The sequence below is a fragment of the Geotrypetes seraphini genome, chromosome 2, assembly GCF_902459505.1.
Source record: "Geotrypetes seraphini chromosome 2, aGeoSer1.1, whole genome shotgun sequence".
Lineage (NCBI taxonomy): Eukaryota > Metazoa > Chordata > Amphibia > Gymnophiona > Dermophiidae > Geotrypetes > Geotrypetes seraphini.
The window spans coordinates 485242505-485267367 of record NC_047085.1 but is presented as its reverse complement, the minus strand read 5'-3'; the positions used below and the strand labels follow the sequence as shown (position 1 = coordinate 485267367).

General features: G+C 46.5%; 1 protein-coding gene across 16 annotated transcripts in view; it reads right to left on the bottom strand.

Moving 5' to 3' along the window:
• The window catches only part of OBSCN (obscurin, cytoskeletal calmodulin and titin-interacting RhoGEF), a 762040-nt gene that overhangs the window by 468711 nt on the left and 268466 nt on the right, over positions 1-24863 (bottom strand). For all 16 annotated transcript variants that reach the window (XM_033931804.1, XM_033931806.1, XM_033931805.1 and 13 more), the window contains 2 exons: positions 23071-23337; positions 12907-13173 (listed from right to left, as the gene is read on the bottom strand). In XM_033931804.1, coding sequence (XP_033787695.1) covers positions 12907-13173; positions 23071-23337 — 534 coding nt within the window. The remainder of the gene's footprint in view (positions 1-12906; positions 13174-23070; positions 23338-24863) is intronic.

Genomic DNA, 24863 nt, shown 5'->3' with positions numbered 1-24863 from the left:
AGAAGGACAAAGAGATGATCGGATTTCCGGAATTCCCGAGTCCGCTGCACATAAGAGCGGAGAACCCGACCGACATCCAACTTGCGCAGCTGCCGTTGCTCAGACGAGCCCTCCCGATTTCCCAAGACCGGGAGGACCACCGATTGATTGACATGAAAAGAAGACACTACTTTCGGCAGAAAGGAAGGAACAGGCCGCAAGACGACCCGCTCCCTAGAAAACTCCAAGAAGGGAGCCCTACAAGAGAACGCCTGCAGCTCAGAAACACGCCTAGCAGACGTAATGGCCACCAAAAAGACCGCCTTCAAAGTAAGGTCCTTCAAAGAACAGCCATCCAAAGGCTCAAAAGGCGGACGCACCAGAACCGAGAGAACCAGATTGAGATCCCAAGAGGGAACCGAGGGCCGAATGGGAGGCCGAAGCAACTTGGCCACCCGCAAAAACCGAATCACATCAGGAAGGGCCGACAAACGCTGACCTGACACCAACCCTCGAAAAGCCGACAGGGCCGCAAGATGCACCCGGAGAGAAGACCAAGCCAGGCCTCTATCCAGGCCATTCTGCAAGAAGTCTAGAATGTGAGGCAGGGAAGCGCGAAAAGAGACCACTCCCCGCGCCCGGCACCATCCCTCAGAGACGCCAAACCCGCACATAAGCCCGAGAGGTAGAAAGCCTACGGGACCCCAAGAGTGTAGAAATTACCTTGCCTGAATAACCCTTCCTGCTAGGGCGACCCCTTTCAAGAGCCACGCCGTAAGACAGAAGGGAGACGGGCCGAACATGGGAATGGGACCCTGCGTCAGAAGGTCGTCCAAGAGAGGCAGAGGAAGAGATGCCTCACCAAATCCGCATACCACGGACGCCGAGGCCAATCCGGAGCCACCAGAACCACCAGCTCCGGATGGCGAACAATGCGAAGAAGTACTCTGCCCACCAGCGGCCAAGGAGGGAACACATACAGGAGCCCCTCCATTGGCCACGGCTGGACCAGAGCATCCAGACCCTCGGCCAGACTGTCCCTGCGCCGACTGAAGAAGCGGGGCACTTTGGCGTCGCCACTCGTGGCCATCAGGTCCATCAGGGGCTGCCCCCAAGCCTGCACTATCAACCGAAACGCTCTGGTGCCGAGAAACCACTCTCCTGGATCCAGGAAGTGATGACTGAGGAAGTCTGCCTGAACATTTTCTACCCCGGCTATATGAGAAGCCGAGGGGTCCAGAAGATGGGACTCCGCCCAAACCATGAGCCGAGCCGCCTCCTGCGCCACAGGAGTGCTCTTGGTGCCCCCCTGACGATTGACATAAGCCACCGCCGTGGCATTGTCCGACAGGACTCTGACCGACTTTCCCAGCAAAAGGGAGTGGAAAGCTAACAGCGCCAGCCTGACCGCTCTGGTCTCCAACACGTTGATCGACCAGGAGGTCTCCTCCTTGGACCAGGTGCCCCGAGCTGAGTGGCCCATAAACTGAGCCCCCCAACCGAGGAGACTCGCATCCGTAAGGAGCACCGTCCACTGCGGGAGATCCAGACCCACCCCCTGAACCAGGTGAGGGGTCCGGAGCCACCAGCGCAGACTGCAGCGCGCCAAGCCTCGCAGGGGAACCGGAACATCCAAATCTTGCCTCCGGGGAGACCACCTCCGGAGCAGAGCATACTGAAGAGGACGCATGTGGGCCCGCGCCCACCTCACCACGTCCAGGGACGCCGCCATTGACCCCAGGACTTGGAGGAAATCTCGCGCCCGAGGACCCCGGGACGCCAAAAGCAGGCGAATCTGAGATTGCAATTTGCTCACCCGGGCCTCTGGAAGGAAGACCTTCCCCAAGGAGGTGTCGAACATAACCCCAAGGCACTCCAGACGCTGAGCCGGGACCAACCGACTCTTGGAAAGGTTGACCACCCAGCCCAGCGACCGGAGAAACTCCACCACCCGAGCCGTAACCCGGGAGCTCTCCTGCAACGACTTTGCCCGAATCAACCAGTCGTCCAGGTAGGGGTGAACCAGGATGCCCACCGACCGCAAGGCTGCCGCGACGACCACCATTACCTTGGTGAACGTCCGGGGAGCCGTGGCCAGACCAAAGGGAAGCGCACAGAACTGAAAGTGCCGCCCCAAGATCGCAAAGCGAAGGAAGCGCTGATGAGAGGCCCGAATTGGAACCTGCAAGTAGGCCTCCGTCAGATCGAGAGACGTGAGAAACTCCCCCGGCTGAACCGCCAGAATGACCGACCGCAGCGTTTCCATGCGGAAAGACGGAATCTTGAGAGCTCTGTTGACCCCTTTCAAATCCAGGATGGGCCGAAAGGTCCCCTCCTTTATGGCCACCACAAAGTAAATGGAGTACCTGCCGGTGCCCCACTCCGTAGGGGGCACCGGCACCACTGCCTCGAGATCTAGCAAACGCTGAAGGGTCTGACGAAAAGCCTGCGTCTTCCATGGAGTCTGACATGGAGAAGCGAGGAAAAGGTCCGGCAGAGAGCGGGTGAACTCCAGAGCGTAACCGTCCCGCACCACCTCAAGGACCCACTGATCGGACGTGATCTCGGCCCATTTGGGGAAAAATTTGCGCAGCCGGGCCCCCACCGGAACCAAAGGGGGCGCCGGCAAGGAGTCATTGCGCAGGACGGGAAGCGGGGGAACCGGCGGAGGGATTCCCTGCCCCCCGACGGGTCCCCCGAAAGGGCTGCATGCGCTGGAAGAACCGACCCCGGGAAAAACCCTGAGCCGGGAAAGAAGCAGCCCCACGCCCCGGGCGATACTTGCGAAATTCCCGCAAACGCCCCCGGGCAGCCCCACACCGAGACGCAGGGCGGGCACGGTCCTCAGGCAGACGGGGCACCTTCGAGTCCGTCAGAGTCTGAATCAACTCATCTAATTCCTCTCCAAACAAAAAGACCCCCTAAAGGGAACTTTAGTAAACTTAGCTTTGGACGCAGAATCCGCCGCCCAAGCGCGCAGCCACAAAATACGCCGCGCAGCCACGCCATAGACTTAGCCGAAATCCGCACCAAGTCATAAAGAGCATCTGAGAGGAACGAGGCAGCCATCGCAATCTTCGCTACCTCCTGATCCACTAGAGACCAGTCATCAGACTCCCGATCCAGGACACGCTCAGCCCACCGAAACACGGCGCGAGCGACTAGCTCCCCACAAATAGCCGCCTGGACCCCAAAGGCAGAGACATCAAAATCATACTTAAGAAGTGTCTCTAACGCACGCTCCTCCGAGACCCTAAGAGCAGAACCGTCCATAACAGGCACGGTATGCCGCTTAGGAAGTGCCGAGACCACCGCGTTCCCCATTGGCGAAATTAAGGTAGCCCTATCTCCCTCCGGGACGGGATACCCAAGAGCCAAGGCGCACACCAAACGAAACTGCGCCCATAGGCCACTGCGCCAACACAAAATCCCGCAAATCCTGACGCACAGGAAAAGAGCGGGAAACAGGACAGACCCCCTGAAGCAGAGGGGCCCCCCATACACGGGGTCTCCGGTGGCGCCACTGCAAAAATGCAGCACCAAGGAGACCTGCTACACAGGTCTAAAAGCTCATCCCTCTGAATAAAAAGCGCACCACGGACGCATCTGCTCTGGAAGACGGGAAACCCGCCGCCCCGCTGCCAGCGGGCGTCCCCTCTAGAGGATCCTGGAAGCCCGCCAAAGCAGCCAGGTCCTCAACCAGGCCAACACGCTCCTCCGCCCACCAATTCGCAATCCAAGCCCCCCCGCGGGCCCTTGGATGAGGGAGGAGGAAGAGGGGACGCCAAACGAAAAGAGGGAGGCAAAGCCATAGGGGGCGCGGAGGGAAACCCCCCCCCGTAACCCCCCAGGTGCACGTGGGACCCCCAAAAGTCCGCACAAAGAAAGAAAATAAATTGGGGGCAAAAAACCCCTGGGGGTCCCCAGGGACTCCCTGCCCCAGCAGGGGTCCATGCTGAAACCTGCCCCTGTGTTCGCCATACAGGGGGAAGGTCACCTGAGGTTGCAGACAAAATGGAGGGGCCAGACAAAGAAAATGGCGAAGTTCCCGCCAAAAATGCTCCCTCCATGGCCTGTTGGCTGAGAAGACTTAACAGTCTCAGCCGCTAAGACAGGCAAGTCGGCATCAGCTGTCAAAAAATCAGCTGAGAGGGAATCCTTCGGGGAATCCCTCCGTGGGCGGTTGTGGAAGACCGGGCTTCCCCACTGCTCCAAGCCGACTCGCGAGGCACCATCGGCGGGGAGCTCTGGGCACCTGCAGCCGCTGCCGACGGAGCTCCACCACCTCACCGACCCAAACCGCCGAGTTCAGGCCGGCCGCGAGTGCCTCGCGGCTGGACTCAATTCCAGAATTAGGTTCTGAATTAGGTTCTGAAATCCCCTCAGAACCTAATTACGAAAACATTAAAGGATACTACCTAAACACCCGTTCCGTGAGAAACAAAGCCCACATAATATATGATTGGATACTACAAACAAAACCTGACCTCCTGTTTCTGACTGAAACATGGATGATCTCTGACACCGACACCATCATGAAGGAAATCCTACCTCAGGGATACAAAATTATCCCTCTATCAAGAAACTGGAAAAAAGGAGGAGGACTAGCGATCATCCTAAAAGACCACTTCGATTACATCAAAACCGATTCCAAATCTTCTGATAACCTTGAAATACTAACGTGCAAAATCACTAATGCGCAGTTAGAAGAATCACTAATCACAACTCTATTCTATATCCCACCCAAAAAATGGTCAAGCGCAAAAGAGGAATTCGCCGAATTCCTTACCCTATCTAATCTAAATGGTTCATACAACTTGCTTCTGGGAGACATAAACACTCACCTAGAACAAACGACAAAACCAGAAATAACTGAAATCGCCAACCTCCTAATGTCACTGGACTTTCCAAACCCTGACGCAGAAATAACCCACGAAAAAGGACACAAACTAGACCTTATCACCTTCTCCCACAAAGAAATAGCCCCCAAAATACAATATCACTCAGGGCCCTGGGAAAAATGTATTTGGTCAGACCACTACATTGGCAAGTTCAATCTACATTGGCTAAAACAAAACACTCAACAAAAACACAAAAACGCCAATATGAACACAGTAACCAGCCGTGGCATCATAAACCCAACCGAATTCTGGACCCACTATGAGTTACAACCCCCAATCAATGAAACTCAGGACTTCCCCACAAAATGGGAAACTTACAGCAAAGAACTCTTAAACAAAATTGCACCATATAAAACCTACAAAAAGAAAAATAGACCACCAAATGAATGGTATGATGGGGAACTACTAACCACCAAACAGGAACTAAGAAAATTGGAAAGAATCTGGCAAAAAACAAACAATGAGTCAGACAAGACAAAATGGAAACAAAAAATGAAAATATACAAAAATATGATCAAAGAAAAACGCACTAAGCATTATGCGAAAAAAATTGGTACTTCAAAAATAAACAGCAAAGAACTATTCAAACTAGTAAAAACCATAACCGACACAACACAAATACTGAAAAAGGACACTGAGCCCACTCCATCGGCACAAACCCTAGCCAATTTCTTTCAAAATAAAATCACAGAGCTAAGAGCAACACTACCCACGACCACAACAAATGCTCCTCAATTCCTGGAACCCCACGACCAAGACACCAAGGTAGACATGATATGGGACCACCTTGAATACCCAAACTGGCAGCAATTCCTGAATTTATTTAACAAGTACACCAAATCTAACTGCCTACTTGATGCATGTCCCCCTAAAATCATGACAGTTGCCCCCCTAGAATTTAAAAAGGAACTTTTTGCATGGCTAACATCCACCCTTACAAGCGGAACATTAAACAAAAAAACGGGTCACATATTAATCACCCCAATCCCCAAAGACCAGAAAGCCTCCTCAGCCTTGACAACCAATTTCAGACCCATAGCAAGCATTCCACTCTTCACAAAGATACAGGAAGGACTGGTCAACCTTCAATTAGTCAACTACCTGGACAAATTTAACCTCCTTAGCGAACACCAATCAGGATTCAGGAAAGGATACAACACTGAAACTGTCCTAGCCTCCTTACTGAACCACCTCTATGATCTCTTCAGTAAAGGCAAAAGCGCACTGATCCTACAATTAGATCTCAGCAGTGCGTTCGATTTGGTAGACCATGAAATCATGCTACTGTGCCTTGAAGCAATGGGAATAACAGGAAAGACAAAGAAATGGTTCCAAGAATTCCTAACAAACAGATCCTACAGAGTAATTGGCAATGGAAACTACTCCAAACCTTGGAAAAACCCATCAGGCGTGCCTCAAGGTTCCCCCCTATCACCCACACTTTTCAATATCTATATCGCCTCCTTAGGCCACCTACTACAAAAATTAAATTTAATACACTACATTTACGCCGACGACATATCCATCCTTATACCCTTAAACGACATCACAAAAGAAATTGTAGATAACCTCTCATACACAATGACCGAAATCAATAAATGGACCAACAACTTCAAACTAAAACTTAACGCAGAGAAAACAAAAGTCTTTCTGGCTAGTCCTAATGACAAAATTTCAAATACATCGATAAAAATAAACAACCACGAATACCCAATTTCCAAAAACATAAAAATACTAGGTATCACGCTAGACACTCATCTAACTATGACTGACCACACAAACGCACTAGTCAAAAAATGCTTTTACACGTTATGGAAACTAAGAACCATAAAAAAATACTTTGACCCTACATCATTCAGGTTGCTGGTACAAGCACTGACACTATCCCTTCTTGATTATTGCAACATCATATATCTGGGCATCCCACAAAAAACAATCAAAAAACTAAGACTCATACAAAACACCGCCGTCCGCCTAATTTTCGGACTAAGAAAAAACGACCACATCAGCCCCTACTATAAAAAACTGCATTGGCTTCCAATAGAAGCGCGAATTATATTCAAATTTGCTTGCACCTGTTTTAAACAAGCCTGGGGAACAGCACCTTCATATCTACAAACACACTTCACCCTACACAACCCCACAAGAACGACCAGGAACAAAAACATCTTTGCTTACCCAAAGATTACAGGCTGCAGATACAAAGCCTTCCTAGATAGAACCTTTAAGTTCCAAGCGAACAGACAGCAAATCTGGCTGAAAAACCACATAATCGAACCCAACGTAACTTATAATGCATTCCGCAAAACAATCAAAACTGCCCTATTCGCAAAATACATTGACTAAAACGGTCCCCAACGTCACCAGGTCTCCTCTCCCCACAAAACGCATTTTCTCTCTCTCTACAAACCCCTCATACCTTGATCTCCTCGAACCCAGAACCCCAACTCATGGTTGTTCTAAATCCCTCAGACACTCATTACCCTTAGATCTCCAATCAATTAATACGTAACTTTCGCATCTAAACTATTGTATTGCGTTTAGACTCTTTGTACGATATTGTATTTAGACTTAATGTATAGTATTGTATTTAGACTTAATGTATAGTATTGTTATTCAGCCTCACGGTATTGTATAGTATCGTATTGTATGTGGATCTATTGTTTTGTTTTGTACTGTTTTAAAACCTTTAATATTCGCTGAATGTCCAGCCTTCTTACTATGTAAACCGCCTAGAAGTCGTCTGACTATGGCGGTATAGAAAAATAAAGTTATTATTATTATTATTATTATTATTAATTGTGTCCTACTCCCCCGGAGAAGGGCACAATTGCTCCATACGCGACCTAGCTATAAAAAAGTGCCGGTTACATGAAAAAATACAGTAAAATACAGTTTTCTTAAAGGGAAACAAACCATCAGACCAGCACTACCTCAGGATTTTTTTTTTTTTTTTTACAGAACAGACTCCACAGGCTCTCGAAGCAATATGCCTTGCTTGACTTAGGGGGCAAGGCTTACTGCTGAGGCTCCTCTAAAAAAATGTGGGGAGGTGGAGGAAGTGGGGGGAGGGACCCCGCTCGAGACCCGCCGGGTTTGACACCCCCGAGGTCGGACGGACCCCCAAACAGGGCCCGACCAAGCTCCGTCCGGCCAAAAACAGGGACAATAAACCCCTAAACAAATTCCAACAGCCCTACCAAGGGAGATAGGCACAGATCACTCACACCTGCTGGAGACTGAAAGAAGACTGAGGGAAATAGAGAGGAGGGGCTAGGATATACTGTCCCAAAGTTTTGTTTTCAGTCTCCACCTGCTGGTCATGATCAGATATATACCCACTCGTAAAGTTAACCTCTACTGGTCTGGAGAGTGCTAAAGAATGACCAGTTAGCCACTCTAAAATTTCCTGTGGAGTTATTAGGTCATGCTCCACCCAGGAGGTAGCTTGATCCCTGGTAGAATGCACTTTCAGAATGTAAGAAACTTGATATGCCTAAACCATATTTGTTATTTATTTTGTACATTTATATTCCTTACTATCCAAAATTCTAGGCAGATTACAAACACAATGGCCCCCTTAATCCAGCGGACTGTTTATACACTTTGGAGGGGAATGCCCTTTCCTAGCTCCTCCAAAGAGCATAAACAACTGATCCAATTATCAAAACTCTTTGGTCACCTAGAGAAAACAGCACAACACTCTCCTCGCATCCAACTAATGCCGACTGCTTTGTGTTTTCATTGCCTCACATTGGCCAACACCAGAAGTGAGACAGTTTGACTAACGTGGAATGAAGATCCATTTTCAGGATACAGGAAGGGAACTGACAAATTATTATCTTCTCCTGTGAATAACCAGAAATGGCTCTCAACATGACAAGACCTGCAATTCTGAAATTCTCCTGGTCATATAAATAATAATAATAATAATAATTTTATTCTTATATACCGCCAAAGTCATAGTAATTTGAGGCAGTTCACAATAAGAAGAGCTGGACAATCAGAGACATAGTCACAATGTAAAGTCATCGAATACATGTAGTTATCGAATACATGTAAGCAGAATAAAGAGAATCAGAGAAAAGAGGTAGTAGGGAAATAGTCACAATGTAAGGTTGTCAAGTACATGTAAGCAGAATAAAGTGGTAAGACTTTAAGAGTTCTTACGTTACAAATCGGTTAAACAATGGCTACCTGAAACACTTCAACATGACATCCTTCAATGAGGCTTCCTTGAGGGCACCAAAAACGACAGAATGAAATTCAGATCCCTCTTCAGCATCATCAGACACCTGGAGAACCTCAAAAACATACACGTTGCCTTGAATTAATCCTCTGCAGCATTCCAGAGCTTCAATCTGAAGTTTTAGAAAGGCTAAGACCAAGTCTTTGTCCAAGCCATCTTGCTAAATGTCTAAGATCTTTGTGACTTGCCTTCATAAGGACACTCATTGCTGATCCAGGCACCATGCCTTGAAAATCTGCGAAACCCTGACATAAGCCAAGGTAGCTGAAAATATGGCTAGGACTCAACTAGATTATCTTCTCTTTCAAAGCCCTTTCAAGAGTCATTGCCATAAGACAGAATGGAGATAGATCTGGCATCTGGCTCAACCCCTGCACTCCCACCTCTTCCATTTTTGGACAAAACTAATTGATCTCCCACCGTCAGTCTCACAATATCCCTGTACCAATATTTAAAAAAACACACCTGTAACTAATTGGGAAGGTTTTTATGCCAGTGATCGGAAGGTGAGAACCATATAAGTGCAATTAAGCACCCAGTAAGAGCTCCCTAGTACCTCTGAGGCTTTTCCTGCCCCATAGTTCATGTGATAATCCGTGTAGTAGCAGTGACATTAATTTGATTTACAGCGGCTGTTTTATTTGCAGTGTTTATTATCATCATCCTATTGAATTTGGAAGCATTTTCTATATTGGCCACATGTGTTGACATCTGACCCAAGAGGTGCCGAACTGCCTGAGCATGTTCACTTCCTCCTGGCTCTTGGTGCTGTGCTGATGATTCATATAGGCCACTGCTTTTACAATGACCCACAGTACTCTTATCACCTTTTTGATCAGAGGCAAGAAGGCAAGCAGAGCTACACATATGGTCCTCACTTCAAGCCGGCTGATTGGTAATGCTGCCTCTGTCATGCTGGGTTATAACCCAGCTTGAAGGGGAGAACATCTTTAAACTCACCAGAGAATTTACTGTTCTATGGGAAAAAGGGACCAATGGATTTTCCCACCAAAATTCAAATTGGGACCAACGGACTTTCCTGCCTCATTCACCTTAAGTCCCAGCCAATCGTGTTTGAGGACCCACTATATAAAAAGACAAACTGCAAAACTCCCAGAATTCCCTGAAGAGAGCCACAGCATGATGGCTGAAACATCGATTCTACCTACCCAGATGCAGCGAGTCCCAGAGAACTGCAACAACAATGACACCAGCCGTAGAAACCTACGAGAACAAATATGTAACCCACTTTAATTGTAACCAAAGAAAGGTGGTATATCAAATACTCTTTCCCTTTCTTTCTGTCAGAAAAAGCCAACCTCATCTCAATCCAGTCCATTTGCAGACCTCCTTCCAACACTCTTTCCAGGGATTGTTCTAGAAGCTGTTTAGCCCCAGTGAAAATAAGCCTGGGCTGCATAACTCCTTCAGTATGTTACCTGTGGACCAGTGCTGTCACCTCAAAGGTCTGCTTCAGAAGATTTTCCATCCAGCGAACCTAAAGTTCCCACAAGGCTGCACCCTCTTCCACTGGAATGGCTTTCTTCTTGGCTACAACCAATACCAATACATCCACATTTGGGAGGTGCAAGACTTTTTTTTTCATCCAAAAGGACAGGATAGAGCCTTGTAGTGGAGTGTCCTACCTTAAACTCCCCATCCAGGGACTTCCTTTCAGCTGCTATCATTCTTTAATATCTCTGTGTGTGGGAAATGCCTTGGAAGGCTTTTTAATTTCCTTCTTAATAGGGCTAAGCTGTCTGTCTTCTCTGCCAGATTATCGTTAGAAATTTTGAGAACTGAAAGGATCTGAGAAATCAGGGCAAACCCTTCATCTCTTTGGAATATATGCACTACTTTGGAATCTTCCCCAGGGGTAACTCTTCTTCCTCATTGAACTCTTCTATGAACCCCTCCAGGGCCCCCCAAAGGTCCTCCCACCAGATCCAGGGAAATGACGGACCACTCCAACTCCTTGACATCCAGATCCCTCCCCTCATCCAGTAAGATCTGTGGGTGCTTAAGTACTAATGGACTTTTCATTAAGAGAGCTGCCTGACACAGTGCTCCCACCTATCCTCCTCAGTCTCTCATTTAAAATGCCTGCTGCAACAAAATGACAAACTCCAAGAAAAGTGTTTACACTGCCCTGGAGTCCACTCCTTACTGCTGTTCCAACCTGAGGACCCTTGAGCAACTGTGAAGGTCAGTGTTGGAAGGCCAACCAGTATCTTTCCCACCAATTTCAAGATAGTGGTGATATCTACAAAAATCGGGTCTCTGCTAACTCAAAGCTCACCCTCATCCCAAGTCCATGGCCCACAACTCCGTCATGACTTCTCCGCACATCTGCTAGGTTTGCCTACCAAAGGTAGCCCCTGGCACAGACCTCGTTGCATCTGCAGCACCAGCCACTTTCAGAGACGCGTTAGAGGCAGCACTGGCTTTGTTCCTCTTGGAATCAGAACTTCCTTACTTAGGAATCAGGATTTTCCTGCTCTAAAGCTAAGTTACATGATACGTTGTTATAGCCATTTCTTTAACAAACTAAGTTGAAGTTATTTCTCAAGACCTATGTCTTGTTCAATTGATCAGCTTCGGCTGTTTTGAAATGACATCACAATTGTTTGGGGTCTTTTTTCTTCTTTATGGAATGCTGTTGAATGATTTATTGATAAGATTACAGTATTATAGTAAATACGATCCTATAGGTGAAGAATCCTTTTCATCTCTACTTTGAATATTTATCTTTTGATTGTAGAGTTTTTGTCTTTTTTGTTCCTCTTGTGCCACCATAGCAGTGGCCTGACTGTTTCCATTAGCATTTGTTTTCTCCCGTCTGCTATTGATTTAAACCATTCCATTTTTACATCCTGTTTATTCCGGATTTATATCCTGTCTCTTAAATCAATGTCTAGGTGGCTTACATAAGAGAAATAATTGAGGGGAGGTGTGAGAACAAATCAACAATATGCGAGGAAAGGTAAGGAAATACAATATTTAATAGGAAAGATGGGCGGAGGAAGCACATAAGGAAGAGGGAATGCCCCCTCTAAAGAAAGTTCCACTCACTACCTTTATTTGCTCCAAGTTCCAGAAGTGCAGGCCGCAATCTCTGGTTTTGTTACTGATGTTTGTCTGTTGCAGTTGAGCCCAGGTACGTCACTCAAAGGTCCCTTTCCAGGCATAAGGGAGGAGGACCGAGGAACAAGCAGCCAAACACCACCTTAGGCAAACTGCTTCAAGGTGGAGGAAGGCTGGGACTTGAGCCACCTGGCTGTACCCTAGTCTACAAGATTAACTCGACCAGAACTTGACTCTTCTTCTACTCTCTCTCTCTTTTTTTCCTTTAAAGATACTCTTCAATGGCAAACTATAAATAGCTGGCCACAACTCCTTAACATACCTAACAGAGTAGATCTAAACTGCACAAATTAGCTCACTTACCATCTGATGGAGACTGAGAATTGCTAGCTGGCTGCAGGCTGCACAGGATACTTAACAGGGTGAAGTAATGAAGCCAGCAGTTTTTAAGTCTCTACCTGCTAGCAGATGAGAGTAGACTCATGTGACTGGCCTGGTCTAGGGGATGATATGGAAGACAAAAATTAGACAGATTTCATTCCTTGGATGAGACCAGATAGCACTTTCCAAACATCAAATGTTTGTATTATGCCCCATGTAGTAGGGTAGATTAGTGAGATAAGCCTAACATTCACATTTGGCCGCAGCTGTTCTGTGTCTCCAGTACCTTTTATGCACTCATTCAGCACATACCTTGAACAGACAACTTGGCTCTGGTCTGAGCATCCCCAATGTCACAGATGTAGGTGTCACTGTCATTCTTCTCCAGCTCATTCACCGTCAGGTTCAAGACTGCACCCTTCTGGTTCAGCTCGTGTTTCTTGCTTGGTTTGAGGTCCGTCATCCCTTTCCTCCAGGTGACTGAGGTTGCAGGCCTCTCAGTCTCGCATGCAAATACAGCTGTTCCTTTCTCTTCCGCTGTCATGTCTGAAAGCTTTTTGATGAACCAGTTAGTTACTTCTGCAAAACAGAATTCCAACCTCAGTTTTGAAATCCTGATCTCAACTTGATCAGAAAGATTATTATGTAGTTATAGTGAATAACAACAACACTATTCAGTTTGAGTACAATTTTCAAAGTCATTTCTGCAGGTAAAACAACTTTCACCTACAAAAATAGGCTTTTTAAAATGTCTGCCCTCAATGTGAGTAAATTACACAAGGGACCTGATATTCAGACCATGGAAAGCAGCTCAGCCACCTCCCACAGTTGGGGGCAAACCCGGAAATTCAGTGATGAGGCAGTATCTAGCCACTGGTACTGAATTTCCAGGCTCAGCCACATTTGGCTTTGACATAGCCAGCCAAGCCAATATAGGCTTGGTCTATCCGCTTTATAGGCTTGGTCTTTCTGGCTGCTAGACTTAGCTGGTCAGCCAATGAATATTTGCACTAACTGGCTATGTTGAGTGACTTAGCCGGTGACCAGCTTAGGCGCTGACCAGGATATTATGCGAGAGACAGCTGGCTATCTCCCTCTGTAAATTGGTGGCTAGCTGGCTTAGCACTATTTAGGCATTCCTGGACAGCTAAATAGTACTGAGTATCAGGCGGAAGTTGTTCCACAATGTATACAATTTTACTTGCATTTCCGAGGACATATTTAACTTGGGAGAGGGAAATAAGTCAAATAGATGGCTTTTTTCAAACAATACAGAGACATAACATAACATAAAAATTAACTTCTAGGGAATGGGATCCAAGATGGCCGCGACGGTTTGACTCTCAAAGCTCTTTCCTAGTCTTACCTTATATTTGCAAAATGCCAAAGAGGAGAGGCAAGAGCGCTGGTGGAGCCTCACAGTGCCCGGAGACCTCTCCTCTGGTAACTATAGACAAGTTTTTGAGGCGCCTGCAGCAGGAGAGAACAGCGCCGTGGAATCGCCCGCTGGAGGTCCCAGCAGTGAGTGAAGCTGCGGTGAACCTCCCTGGGCTAGAAGCGACACTGAGCCCCATCGCTAGGACCCCGCCTCCACAGCCGCAGGGAGCCAGCTCACCTAAAGAAGACAATCTATCCGACGAGGTAGACTCGTTCTCCCGGGAGGCTTCGTTGAGCCAGGCTTCAGAAGACACCATGCCTGCGGCAGGAACAGCATTGGAGCAGATAGAAGGACAAGGTGGAAGAGAGAGAAATCCTGGGACTGAGGAAATTCAGCCAATACAATCAGGTACTTTTTTCCTTTTCAAAACCCAACAATGTAACCATGGATTCCCTTTGGGCAGTCACCATTTCGACAAATAAAGGAATTGGAAAAAAGAGTGTTGGAGCAAAAAGAAGAATTCAAAAACTTTAAACAAGATACTTCCATAATGAAAAATAAGATGGAAAACATTGAGAAAGAGTTGTTAGAAGTGAAGCAAGTGCAGACTACCCTTATTAGGGATAACACTATTCTGAGAAGGAAAATTGAAAACTTGGAAAATAATTCCCGCTCTAGTAACCTTAGATTATTATATTTTCCAAAAACCTCAACGATTTCCGCAAAAGAAATGTTAAAAAAATATCTTATTGAAATATTTTGCTAAAACTACTTTGCTTCCTTCCACGCTACCTGCAATTCCGACAAAAAATTTTTGTAAATCCGGGTTCAGACCGGATCCTAATGTAATGGATGTAAACCGCCTAGAACTCTTTGGGTATGGCGGGATATAAGAACATAATAATAATAATAATAATAATTGAATATTTCAGAAGATATGCTTCCTCCTTTTGCAAAAGTATTCTACCTACCAATGAAAGAACAGAAGATTTTCCTCTCCAAAAACAGGATTTACAAATGGATGTTACAGCAATCCTGGAAACATCATTGAAGGACATAATAAAACCTGCTACACTTATACTAATGGTGGCTTTATTGCCTGATAGAGATTGGCTATTGAAGTTGTTCTTCAAAAATAGACATAAAGAATTTTTGAGACTAAAGATACCGATGTTCCCAGATAATAATAATAGTTTATATACCGCAATACCGTTAAGTTCTATGCGGTTTACAATAGATTAAGCGAGGTACAAATTGATTGAATTTAAGAGGGGGGGAAGAGGAGAGTTAATAGGTCCGGAAATGCGTTGTTGAGGAGAAAGAGATTAATAGGACAGAGAAATCAATATGGAGGAGAAAGAAGATGAGTAGGTCAGTTGTCTAGATACTTTAGGAACAGTTGAGTTTTTAGATGTTTTCTGAATTCCTCATAAGTAGTGGGCGAAAGCAGTTGATCTAGGTCTTTACCCCACAATGCTGCTTGATGTGACTAAGGACACCCAAAAACGTAGACGACAATTCTTGCTCCTTAAACCAGGGGTAACAACGATGGGAGGTGATTTTCTCTTGCGAACGCCTTGTAAATGTATTGTTAAATATAGATCCAATACATATGTATTCTTTGGTCCACCTCAGTTAACAGGGTTCCTCTCTACGAAACACCTTGAAGGGGTAAATGAAATAATAGCAACAGTGACTTAAAGTAATTAGAAATAATCCTACTACTGCAGTTAGATATTTGCTTTTCTTGCTAAATTGACTTATTTTTTTATTTTCACTCACTAGAATTATTGGATCTATATAAGGAATTAAAAGTATTGACTAAGAATTGTATTTCCTATTTTATACTAGTATTTTGTGTAAAATTACTATTCCTGTTTCTTTTTCAATATTCTGTACAAGAGGTCTTCTTGAAAAATTTTAAAAGTAATAAATAAATTCACTTCTAGACCACGTTACCTTTAAGTTCTATGTGGTTTACACAAGATTAATTTAAAAAATGCACATAAGATGAGAATAAGAAACTAAGAACCTAAGAATCTAGAAAATAAGTAAGTCTTAAGTTGTTTTCTAAAATGTAAATAGGATACAGAAATCAGTAAAGCACAGTTACTTACCGTAACAGGTATTTATCCAGGGACAGCAGGCAGATATTCTTGACTGATGGGTGACGGCACCGACGGAGCCCCGGTACGGACAATTTTAGAGTGATTGCACTCTAAGAACTTGGAAAGTTCTAGTAGGCCGCACCGTGCACGCGCGAGTTCCTTCCCGCCCGACAGAGGCGCGCGGTCCCCAGTTAGGATAAGCCAGCTAAGAAGCCAACCCGGGGAGGTGGGTGGGACGCAAGAATATCTGCCTGCTGTCCCTGGATAACACCTGTTACGGTAAGTAACTGTGCTTTATCCCAGGACAAGCAGGCAGCATATTCTTGACTGATGGGTGACCTCCAAGCTAACAAAAAGAGGGATGGAGGGAAGGTTGGTCATTAGGAAAACAAATTTTGCAAAACAGATTGGCCGAAGTGTCCATCCCGTCTGGAGAATGCATCCAGACAATAATGAGATGTAAAAGTATGAACTGAGGACCAAGTAGCAGCTTTGCAGATTTCCTCAATAGGAGTGGAACGGAGGAAAGCTACAGATGCTGCCATAGCTCGAACTCTATGGGCCGTGACAGAACCTTCCAGTGTCAGTCCGGACTGAGCATAACAAAATGAAATGCACGCTGCAAGCCAATTTGACAACGTACGTTTAGAAACAGGACGTCCCAATTTATTCGGATCAAAGGACAGAAAGAGTTGGGGAGATGATCTGTGGGGCTTAGTACGCTCTAAATAGTAAGCTAGAGCCCGCTTACAGTCCAAAGTATGCAGAGCCTGTTCTCCAGAATGAGAGTGAGGTTTCAGAAAGAAGACAGGCAGAACAATGGATTGGTTGAGATGGAATTCAGAGACAACCTTAGGGAGAAACTTTGGATGTGTACGCAGAACCACCTTGTCATGATGAAAGACTGTAAAAGGTGGATCCGCAACTAGTGCATGTAGCTCACTGACCCTCCTGGCAGATGTTAGAGCAATAAGGAAGACCACTTTCCAAGTGAGGAACTTGAAAGGAGTCATAGCCAAAGGTTCAAACGGAGGCTTCATTAAGGCGGAGAGAACCACATTAAGGTCCCAGACTACAGGGGGTGCTTTAAGAGGTGGTTTCACATTGAAAAGACCCCGCATGAATCTGGAAACCAAAGGATGAGCTGAAAGGAGTTTTCCATGAACTGGCTCATGAAAAGCAGCAATAGCACTGAGGTGAACTCTGATGGAAGTAGACTTGAGACCAGAGTCAGACAAAGAAAGAAGGTAATCCAACAAGGTCTCCACAGCAAGGGACGTAGGATTATGATGATGAAGAAGACACCAGGAAGAAAATCTTGTCCACTTCTGATGGTAACATTGCAGAGTGGCAGGTTTCCTGGAGGCATCCAGAATAGAACGAACGGGCTGAGACAAAAGAGTATCATTCAATGTCAGGCCGAGAGATACCAAGCTGTCAGGTGCAGAGACTGGAGGTTGGGATGCAGAAGGGTCTCCTGATGCTGTGTAAGCAGAGAAGGAAACAATGGAAGAAGAATAGGCTCCCTGGAACTGAGTTGAAGTAGAAGGGAGAACCAATGTTGCCTGGGCCATCGTGGAGTAATGAGAATCATGGTGGCCTGTTCCCTCTTGAGCTTGAACAAGGTTCGCAATATGAGAGGTAGCGGAGGGAAAGCATACAGGAACAGATTGGACCAGTCCAGGAGAAATGCATCTGCTGCCAGACGGTGAGAAGAGTAGAGTCTGGAGCAGAAGAGGGGCAGCTGGTGATTGTGAGGAGCTGCAAAGAGGTCTATCTGAGGAGTGCCCCACTGAGCGAAGATGGACTGTAGAGTTAAAGGATCGAGAGTCCACTCGTGAGGCTGGAGAATTCTGCTGAGTTTGTCCGCTAAGGAATTCTGTTCTCTATGAATGTAGATCGCTTTTAAGAATAGTTGGTGATCTGTGGCCCAAGCCCAAATCTTCTGGGCTTCCTGGCACAAGAGGCGAGAGCCTGTCCCACCCTGCTTGTTGATATAGTACATTGCAACTTGATTGTCTGTGCACAGCAGGAGGACTTGAGGAAAGAGAAGATGTTGGAAGGCCTTGAGGGCATAAAACATCGCTCTGAGTTCCAGGAAATTGATGTGATGCTTCATTTCCTGGGCTGTCCAAAGACCTTGAGTTTGGAACTCGTTCAAATGAGCTCCCCAGGCATAAGGGGAGGCGTCGGTGATGATGACAAGTTTATGAGGAGGTAGATGGAACAAAAGACCTCTGGAGAGATTTGAGGACATCAACCACCATTGTAGAGACTGACGAAGCGATGATGTCACAAATATGTGTCGTGAGCAAGGATCCGTCGCTTGGGACCACTGGGTAGCTAGGGTCCATTGAGGAGTGCGCAGGTGAAGACGTGCGAAGGGTGTGACATGAACTGTGGAGGCCATGTGACCCAAGAGTATCATCATTTGCTTGGCAGAGATGGAACGTTGTGGAAGCACCTGCTGACATAGAGATTGAAGAGTTTGAAGACGGTTGGACGGCAGGAACGCTCTCATGAGGACTGTGTCCAGCACCGCTCCAATGAATTGAAGTCTCTGAGTGGGGATGAGATGAGATTTGGGTAGATTGATCTCGAACCCCAGAAGTTGTAGAAACAGGATGGTTTGGTTGGTGGCCAGGAGTACTGTCTGAGATGAATTGGCCTTGATTACCAATCGTCCAGGTAAGGAAAGACCTGAAGGTGGTGAGAGCGTAGAAAGGCAGCCACCACAATCAGACATTTGGTGAACACTCTTGGAGAGGAGGCAAGACCAAAGGGCAGCACCTTGTATTGGTAATGACAATGATTGATCATGAAGCGGAGGTACTGTCTGGAGGCCAGATTGACCGGTATGTGAGTATATGCCTCTTTGAGATCGAGGGAGCATAGCCAGTCGCCTTGATTGAGAAGAGGGTAAAGAGTGACCAGAGAAAGCATCCTGAATTTCTCTTTGACCAAGCATTTGTTGAGATCACGAAGATCTAGAATGGGTCTGAGATCTCCTGTTTTTTTGGGGACTAGAAAATAGCGGGAGTAGAATCCCTGCCCCTTTTGATCTAGAGGAACTTCCTCTATGGCGTTCAGAAGGAGGAGGGATTGAACCTCTTGAAGAAGGAGGGAAGACTGAGGTGTGTTCAAAGCAGCCACAGGATTACCTTTAAAATCTTATTACTTATCTTTAAAACATTAGCCTCTAATGAACCACTTTTTATTTCACGATCTCTAATCCCATATAACTCCCAATGCTCTCTTCGATCTTCCGACCAAAATATGCTTTCAGTACCTTCCTTGAAAATCATAGGTACAAGGAGATCAGACATGTTTACAGTCATGGGACCACAATGGTGGAACACCCTCCCTCAATATATTCGATCTGAAAAAGATATTGTAACTTTTAAAATCTTACTTATTTAGGGATGCTTTTAATACTTAAAACTTTTTTAAAAACTTTAAAATCTTATTTAAAGTTTTGGACATTTTTAATACTTTTAGGATGTTTCGAACTGTGCTTTGGATTTTAGCCTCTTACCTCTTGGCCTACCCTTTCTACCAAATATAAGATTGTAAACTTTAATCCTTCCCTACCCTTTCATGTTTGTTTTTATGTTATTATTTTTGTTAATTGATAGTTTCTTTGTATTAATCTCTATATGGACTCTGTACATCGCCTAGCAATTTTAATAGGCGATTCATCAAATGAATAAATAAACTTGAAACTTGAAACTTGGCAGACTTTGGGTAGGAAGAGTCTGAAAGTTGAGAGAGTAGCCGTGGCAGATGATGTTGAGGACCCACTGATCCAAGGTGATGATTTCCCAACGGCTTATGTAAAAAGCAAGGCATCCTCCTATGGGTCGAGGAAGATGGGCAGATGATACAACACTGGCTATGCCCTGGAGAACCAAGTCAAAAGGGTTGGGTAGATTTTTGTGTAGGAGGAGGCTTCACCTGTTGTTGTTGTGCTGGCCTAGGGGTTTGCCTTTGTTGTTGTCGTTGACGCCTAGGCTGTTGAGGAGCCGGTGGCAAAGGACGAGCCACATAGCGGCATTGGTAGGCCGATTGCTGCCGAAAAGGCTGAGCTGGTGGGGTCTTCTTTTTTGTTTTGAGGAGAGTATCCCACCTAGTCTCATGGGCAGAGAGCTTTTGGGTAGTGGAGTCCATGGATTCTCCAAAGAGCTCATCACCAAGGCAAGGCGCATTAGCCAGTTGATCTTGATGGTTGACATCAAGTTCTGAGACCCTGAGCCATGCCAGACGACGCATGGCCACCGACATGGCCGTGGCTCGAGAGGTCAGCTCAAATGTGTCGTAGATCGACCGGACCATGAATTTGCGAAGCTGTAGAAGAGATGAAGAAGTTTGGCGAAAGGCAGATCTCTTGCGGTCAGGGAGGTACTTCTCAAAACCAGTCAGATTTTGTATAAGATGCTTGAGATAGAACGAGAAATGAAAAGCATAATTCCCTGACCTGTTAGCCAACATCGCATTCTGGTACAACCTCTTGCCAAATTTATCCATGGCCTTACCTTCTCTGCCAGGAGGGACTGAGGCGTACACACTAGCTCCCGTGGATTTCTTTAAAGTGGATTCCACCAAGAGAGACTCATGTGGAAGTTGTGGTTTGTCAAAGCCAGGAATGGGGATGACTTTGTATAAGGAGTCCAATTTACGAGGGGCTCCTGGGATGGTTAAAGGCGTCTCCAGATTCTTGTAAAAAGTCTCTCTCAAGATATCATGGAGAGGCAATTTCAGAAATTCCCTTGGAGGCTGATCAAAATCCAGTGCATCAAGAAACGCTTTGGATTTTTTGGACTCAGCCTCTAAGGGAATAGAGAGAGAGTCACACATCTCTTTCAGAAATGAGGTGAAAGAGGTTGCATCTGGTTTAGAGGATGGATCTAAAGTAGAAGGATCCTCGTCACCAGATGAACATTCCCCCTCAGAGAGAAGAGGCTCTTCGGAGTCACCCCACAGATCAGGATCTCTAACTTGGAAGCTGCGGTCTCGGGACTCCGGTGTGGAGGGTTCCAGGTGTCGAGTTTGTGTGTCGACTTACCCGACCTCTGGGAAACGGTACCGGGAGATGTTAAGGTCTGTGTCGGTGCCGATGTAAAGACCGCGGTTCCGGTGCTAAGATCGGCATGGATACCGATGAAGCAGAATGTACCGGTACCGACAAAGTGGATGTCGATAAAAGGGGCTGTTCCACTGTCGGTACCGGTGGCTCAGACCGGACCGGGACTGGAAGGCTCGGTTTCAAAAGTGCGGGAAGGAGCTGTTGTAACTGCTCCTTGAGTTGCACCTGCAGGACGGCAGCAATTCGCTCGTCCAGCGAAGGCACCGGTACCGCTTTTTTCTTCTGCGGTACCTGCGGTGCCGCTCGACGCTCCGAAGAGGAGGAACCCGAGGTCGATGGGCTCATCTCAATCGGTGCGGAGCGTTTCTGCGGGCGCCTCAAGGTCGGCAGGACTGGGCTCGCTGCTACTGAGACCGGAGGACGCTCCAGCGGGGAAGGCTTCTTAGCCGGCTTACCTGTAGGGTGCGACGCCGGCGCGGTGTCGACGAGGTGGGTGCCGACTGAGAAGGGGCCGATGTCGGTGCCGGTGCCGCAGGATCAGACATATCGGCACCAAATAATAACCGTTGCTGGATCTGACGGTTTTTTAAAGTTCTCTTTTTTAAAGTGGCACAGCGGGTGCAGGTGGAGGCCTGATGGTCAGGACCCAGGCACTGTAAGCACCAGTTGTGCGGGTCGGTGAGAGAAATGGGCCTCGCACACCGCTGGCACTTCTTAAACCCGGGTTGGGGGGCATGAACGTGAAAACGGCTTCTGCCAAATCGAAGACCGAGGCCTCGATGGTGGCAACAGGCCCCGCCGGGGCGAAACTGAAAGAAATAAAAAAACAAAGGGTTTTGTTTTTTTTGTAAATAATGAAAAAAAGAAAGAAAATGAAGGAAATATTATTTCCTCAAGGGTTTACGCGAGCGGGAAGGCGATACCGAAAAAATCTTTCAACAGCCGTTGAAAGAGATGCGTCTTCTTAGCTCCGCGGAAACTAAGAAACTGGGGACCGCGTGCCTCTGTCGGGCGGGAAGGCACTCGCGCGTGCGCGGTGCGGCCTACTAGAACTTTCCAAGTTCTTAGAGTGCAATCACTCTAAAATTGTCCGTACCGGGGCTCCGTCGGTGCCGTCACCCATCAGTCAAGAATATGCTGCCTGCTTGTCCTGGGATAATAGGGGTTTCAGCTCCTTATCCCATAAAGCAACCTGATATGACAGCATTACATTACATTACATTAGTGACTTTTATTCTGCCATTACTTTGCAGTTCAAGGCGGATTAATAAGAGGTTATCTGGACATTTCCAGAAGAGTTACAGAGTTGAGCGGGTTACTTCGGGGGATTGAGATGCTTCCTGTGGTGTTAGTTTGTCTTGATGGTTTTGTAGTTTGGTGTCATGAGTAGATTGGATAGTTGGTGGTCTAGTTTCGCTGCCTGCCTGGCCAGTAGGCCATCGTACATTTTTTTTGCGTTTGACGCTCCTTCTTGGGGGGGGGTGCATGAATGGTGTCTGGGTTCTCCTTTGCCTGGTTGTGGTAGTTTGGATAAGGCGGTTGTTCAAGTAAGCTGGGCTGTCTCCATTCATGGCTTTAAATAGTAGACAGTAAAATTTGAATAGTATTCTTGCTTGTATTGGGAGCCAGTGTGAGTCGAGGTATGCGGCGGTGATGTGGTCATATTTCTTCAGCAAGTAGATCAGTCTCAGGGCTGTGTTTTGTACTGTTTGTACTTGTTTTATCATGACAGCATCTGTCTATCATCACTCCAACCCAGGCAATGTGCCTAAGGCCCCACCCACAGGAGGGGCCTAAAGCAACTGGGCCAATTCCGGTTGGCCCAGGCGCCTAAGGCCCCTGCTGTGGGAGGACGGGCTAGAAATCCGACTACATAAATAAATAGAGCACAAAGCACTACTGCTTACCCTGAACTTGAACAGAGGCTTTAGTTTTTGAGACTTCTGTTTCGCATTTGTATTCCCCCGAGTCTTTTGTTGTGGTACTAAGGATTGTTAGCAAGGCCTGAGTTCCTTCCTGGCGGATGTCGTAATTCTTGCCCTTCCGAATGGCCTTGCCGTCTTTGTACCACTTCACACTTGAGTCTGGTTTTGAAATGTCACAGCTCAGGGTCAGAGATTCTCCTGCTGATACTGTTTTATCCTCTAGCTCCTTTGTAATCACTGCTGGTTTTTCTAAATAAAAAAAAAAAAATAAGAGAATCACTCTTAATCCATACTGTTTCTGTATTTCACGTTTTATATATATCACTAATTGCTTCCCTGTAGCAGGGGTTCTTCGTAGACAGCAGAATAAATCAGAAAAAACCTTGACATTTTTTTTCAGAGTATGCACGGGAGTAACCACATAACCCCCCCTTGGTCAGTATTTAGCTGAGTAGTGGTCAAATTCTCAAGAACAGCAAGTAGGTCAGTGTGTCCGATTGATTCTACTGTCCACGGAGAGCTCCCATTGCAAGTAAGCAACTTTGCTTTCTCTTTAGACAAGCAGGATAAATCAGCCACACGGCCGAGAGTTCCTGCACCCGCACCTGTTTCACTTTCTAAGCAGAAACCCAGTTATTTAGCTTACCTATAGTAGAGTTGAGATTTAGTTATATAAATTCTTCAGTACAGTCTAACTAAAACTACTGTCCGCCCTGGACACTGTGTCTAACTAGTGGTGGCAGGTATAGATGCAAATTGAAGACCATGTTGTGCTTTCACATATGCCCTCAATGGCAGGAGGAGAGTGTGGCTTTTATCAAGCTGCGTTAGGGTTTTTTTTTTTTTTTTTTAAATTGTGGGTCGCTATGGTAAAAGCTCCACCGCTCATAGGAATTCTATGAGCGTCAGAGCTTATAATGCCACGCAGTGGCGTAGCAAGGGTAGGAGGTGTCCAAGGAGGTGGCACCCTCTACCCGTGCCCTCCTCTCCTCCCTCTGCTCCTTTTGCGCCCCCACCACACTCGTGCCCTCCCTACCCCCGTACCTTTTAAAATCTTCGCCAGCACAAACAGCTTCTCCAGCCTGCTCACGCCGGCACTGGCTTTCCCTCTGATGTCAGTACCTGGTCACGTGACCAGGAAGTGATTTCAGAGGAGAGCCAGGCCGGCACAAGAACCAGTCCGGAGAAATTTCTCATGTTGGCAAAGATTTAAAGAAATACAGGGGGGGTGAGGAAGAAGGCTGTGAGCATGCATGGGGGGGGCGGAGAAGTGCTGGCTCCCTCACCAGGACGGCACCCAGTGCAGTCTGCCCTCCCCTCACTATGCCACTGTCACCACGGCCTGTGATAAGAAACCCTAACGCATCTTGATAAAAGGGGTCCTTAACGTTTTGAATATCACCAGAACTGTGACAAGTACTTCTTTATTTCAAATGAAAGACCCGACACTGTCAGTGTTTCAGCTCTTGGCCTGCCTCAGGGGTCTTTTTAATTGTCATGCACTATTTCTTTCATGGAATTGCTCGTCCTAATATCAGATTAAATGGTTTCCAGCGACAAATGTTTTGCGGTCTCTACTCAACCAGTGCCCTTTCATGATTTCATGATGAAAGGGCACTGAAGAGCACAAGTTTACAACAAGATCAACGCATGTAAAATCTATGATGAGTTTTCTAAAGCAGCCTTGTTGCGAAATGCGTCAAAACCCGTACGGCTGCCCGGCTCCAGCATAAGATAAGTTGTTGGGGTTTTTTTTAAAAATCTTGATAAATGCT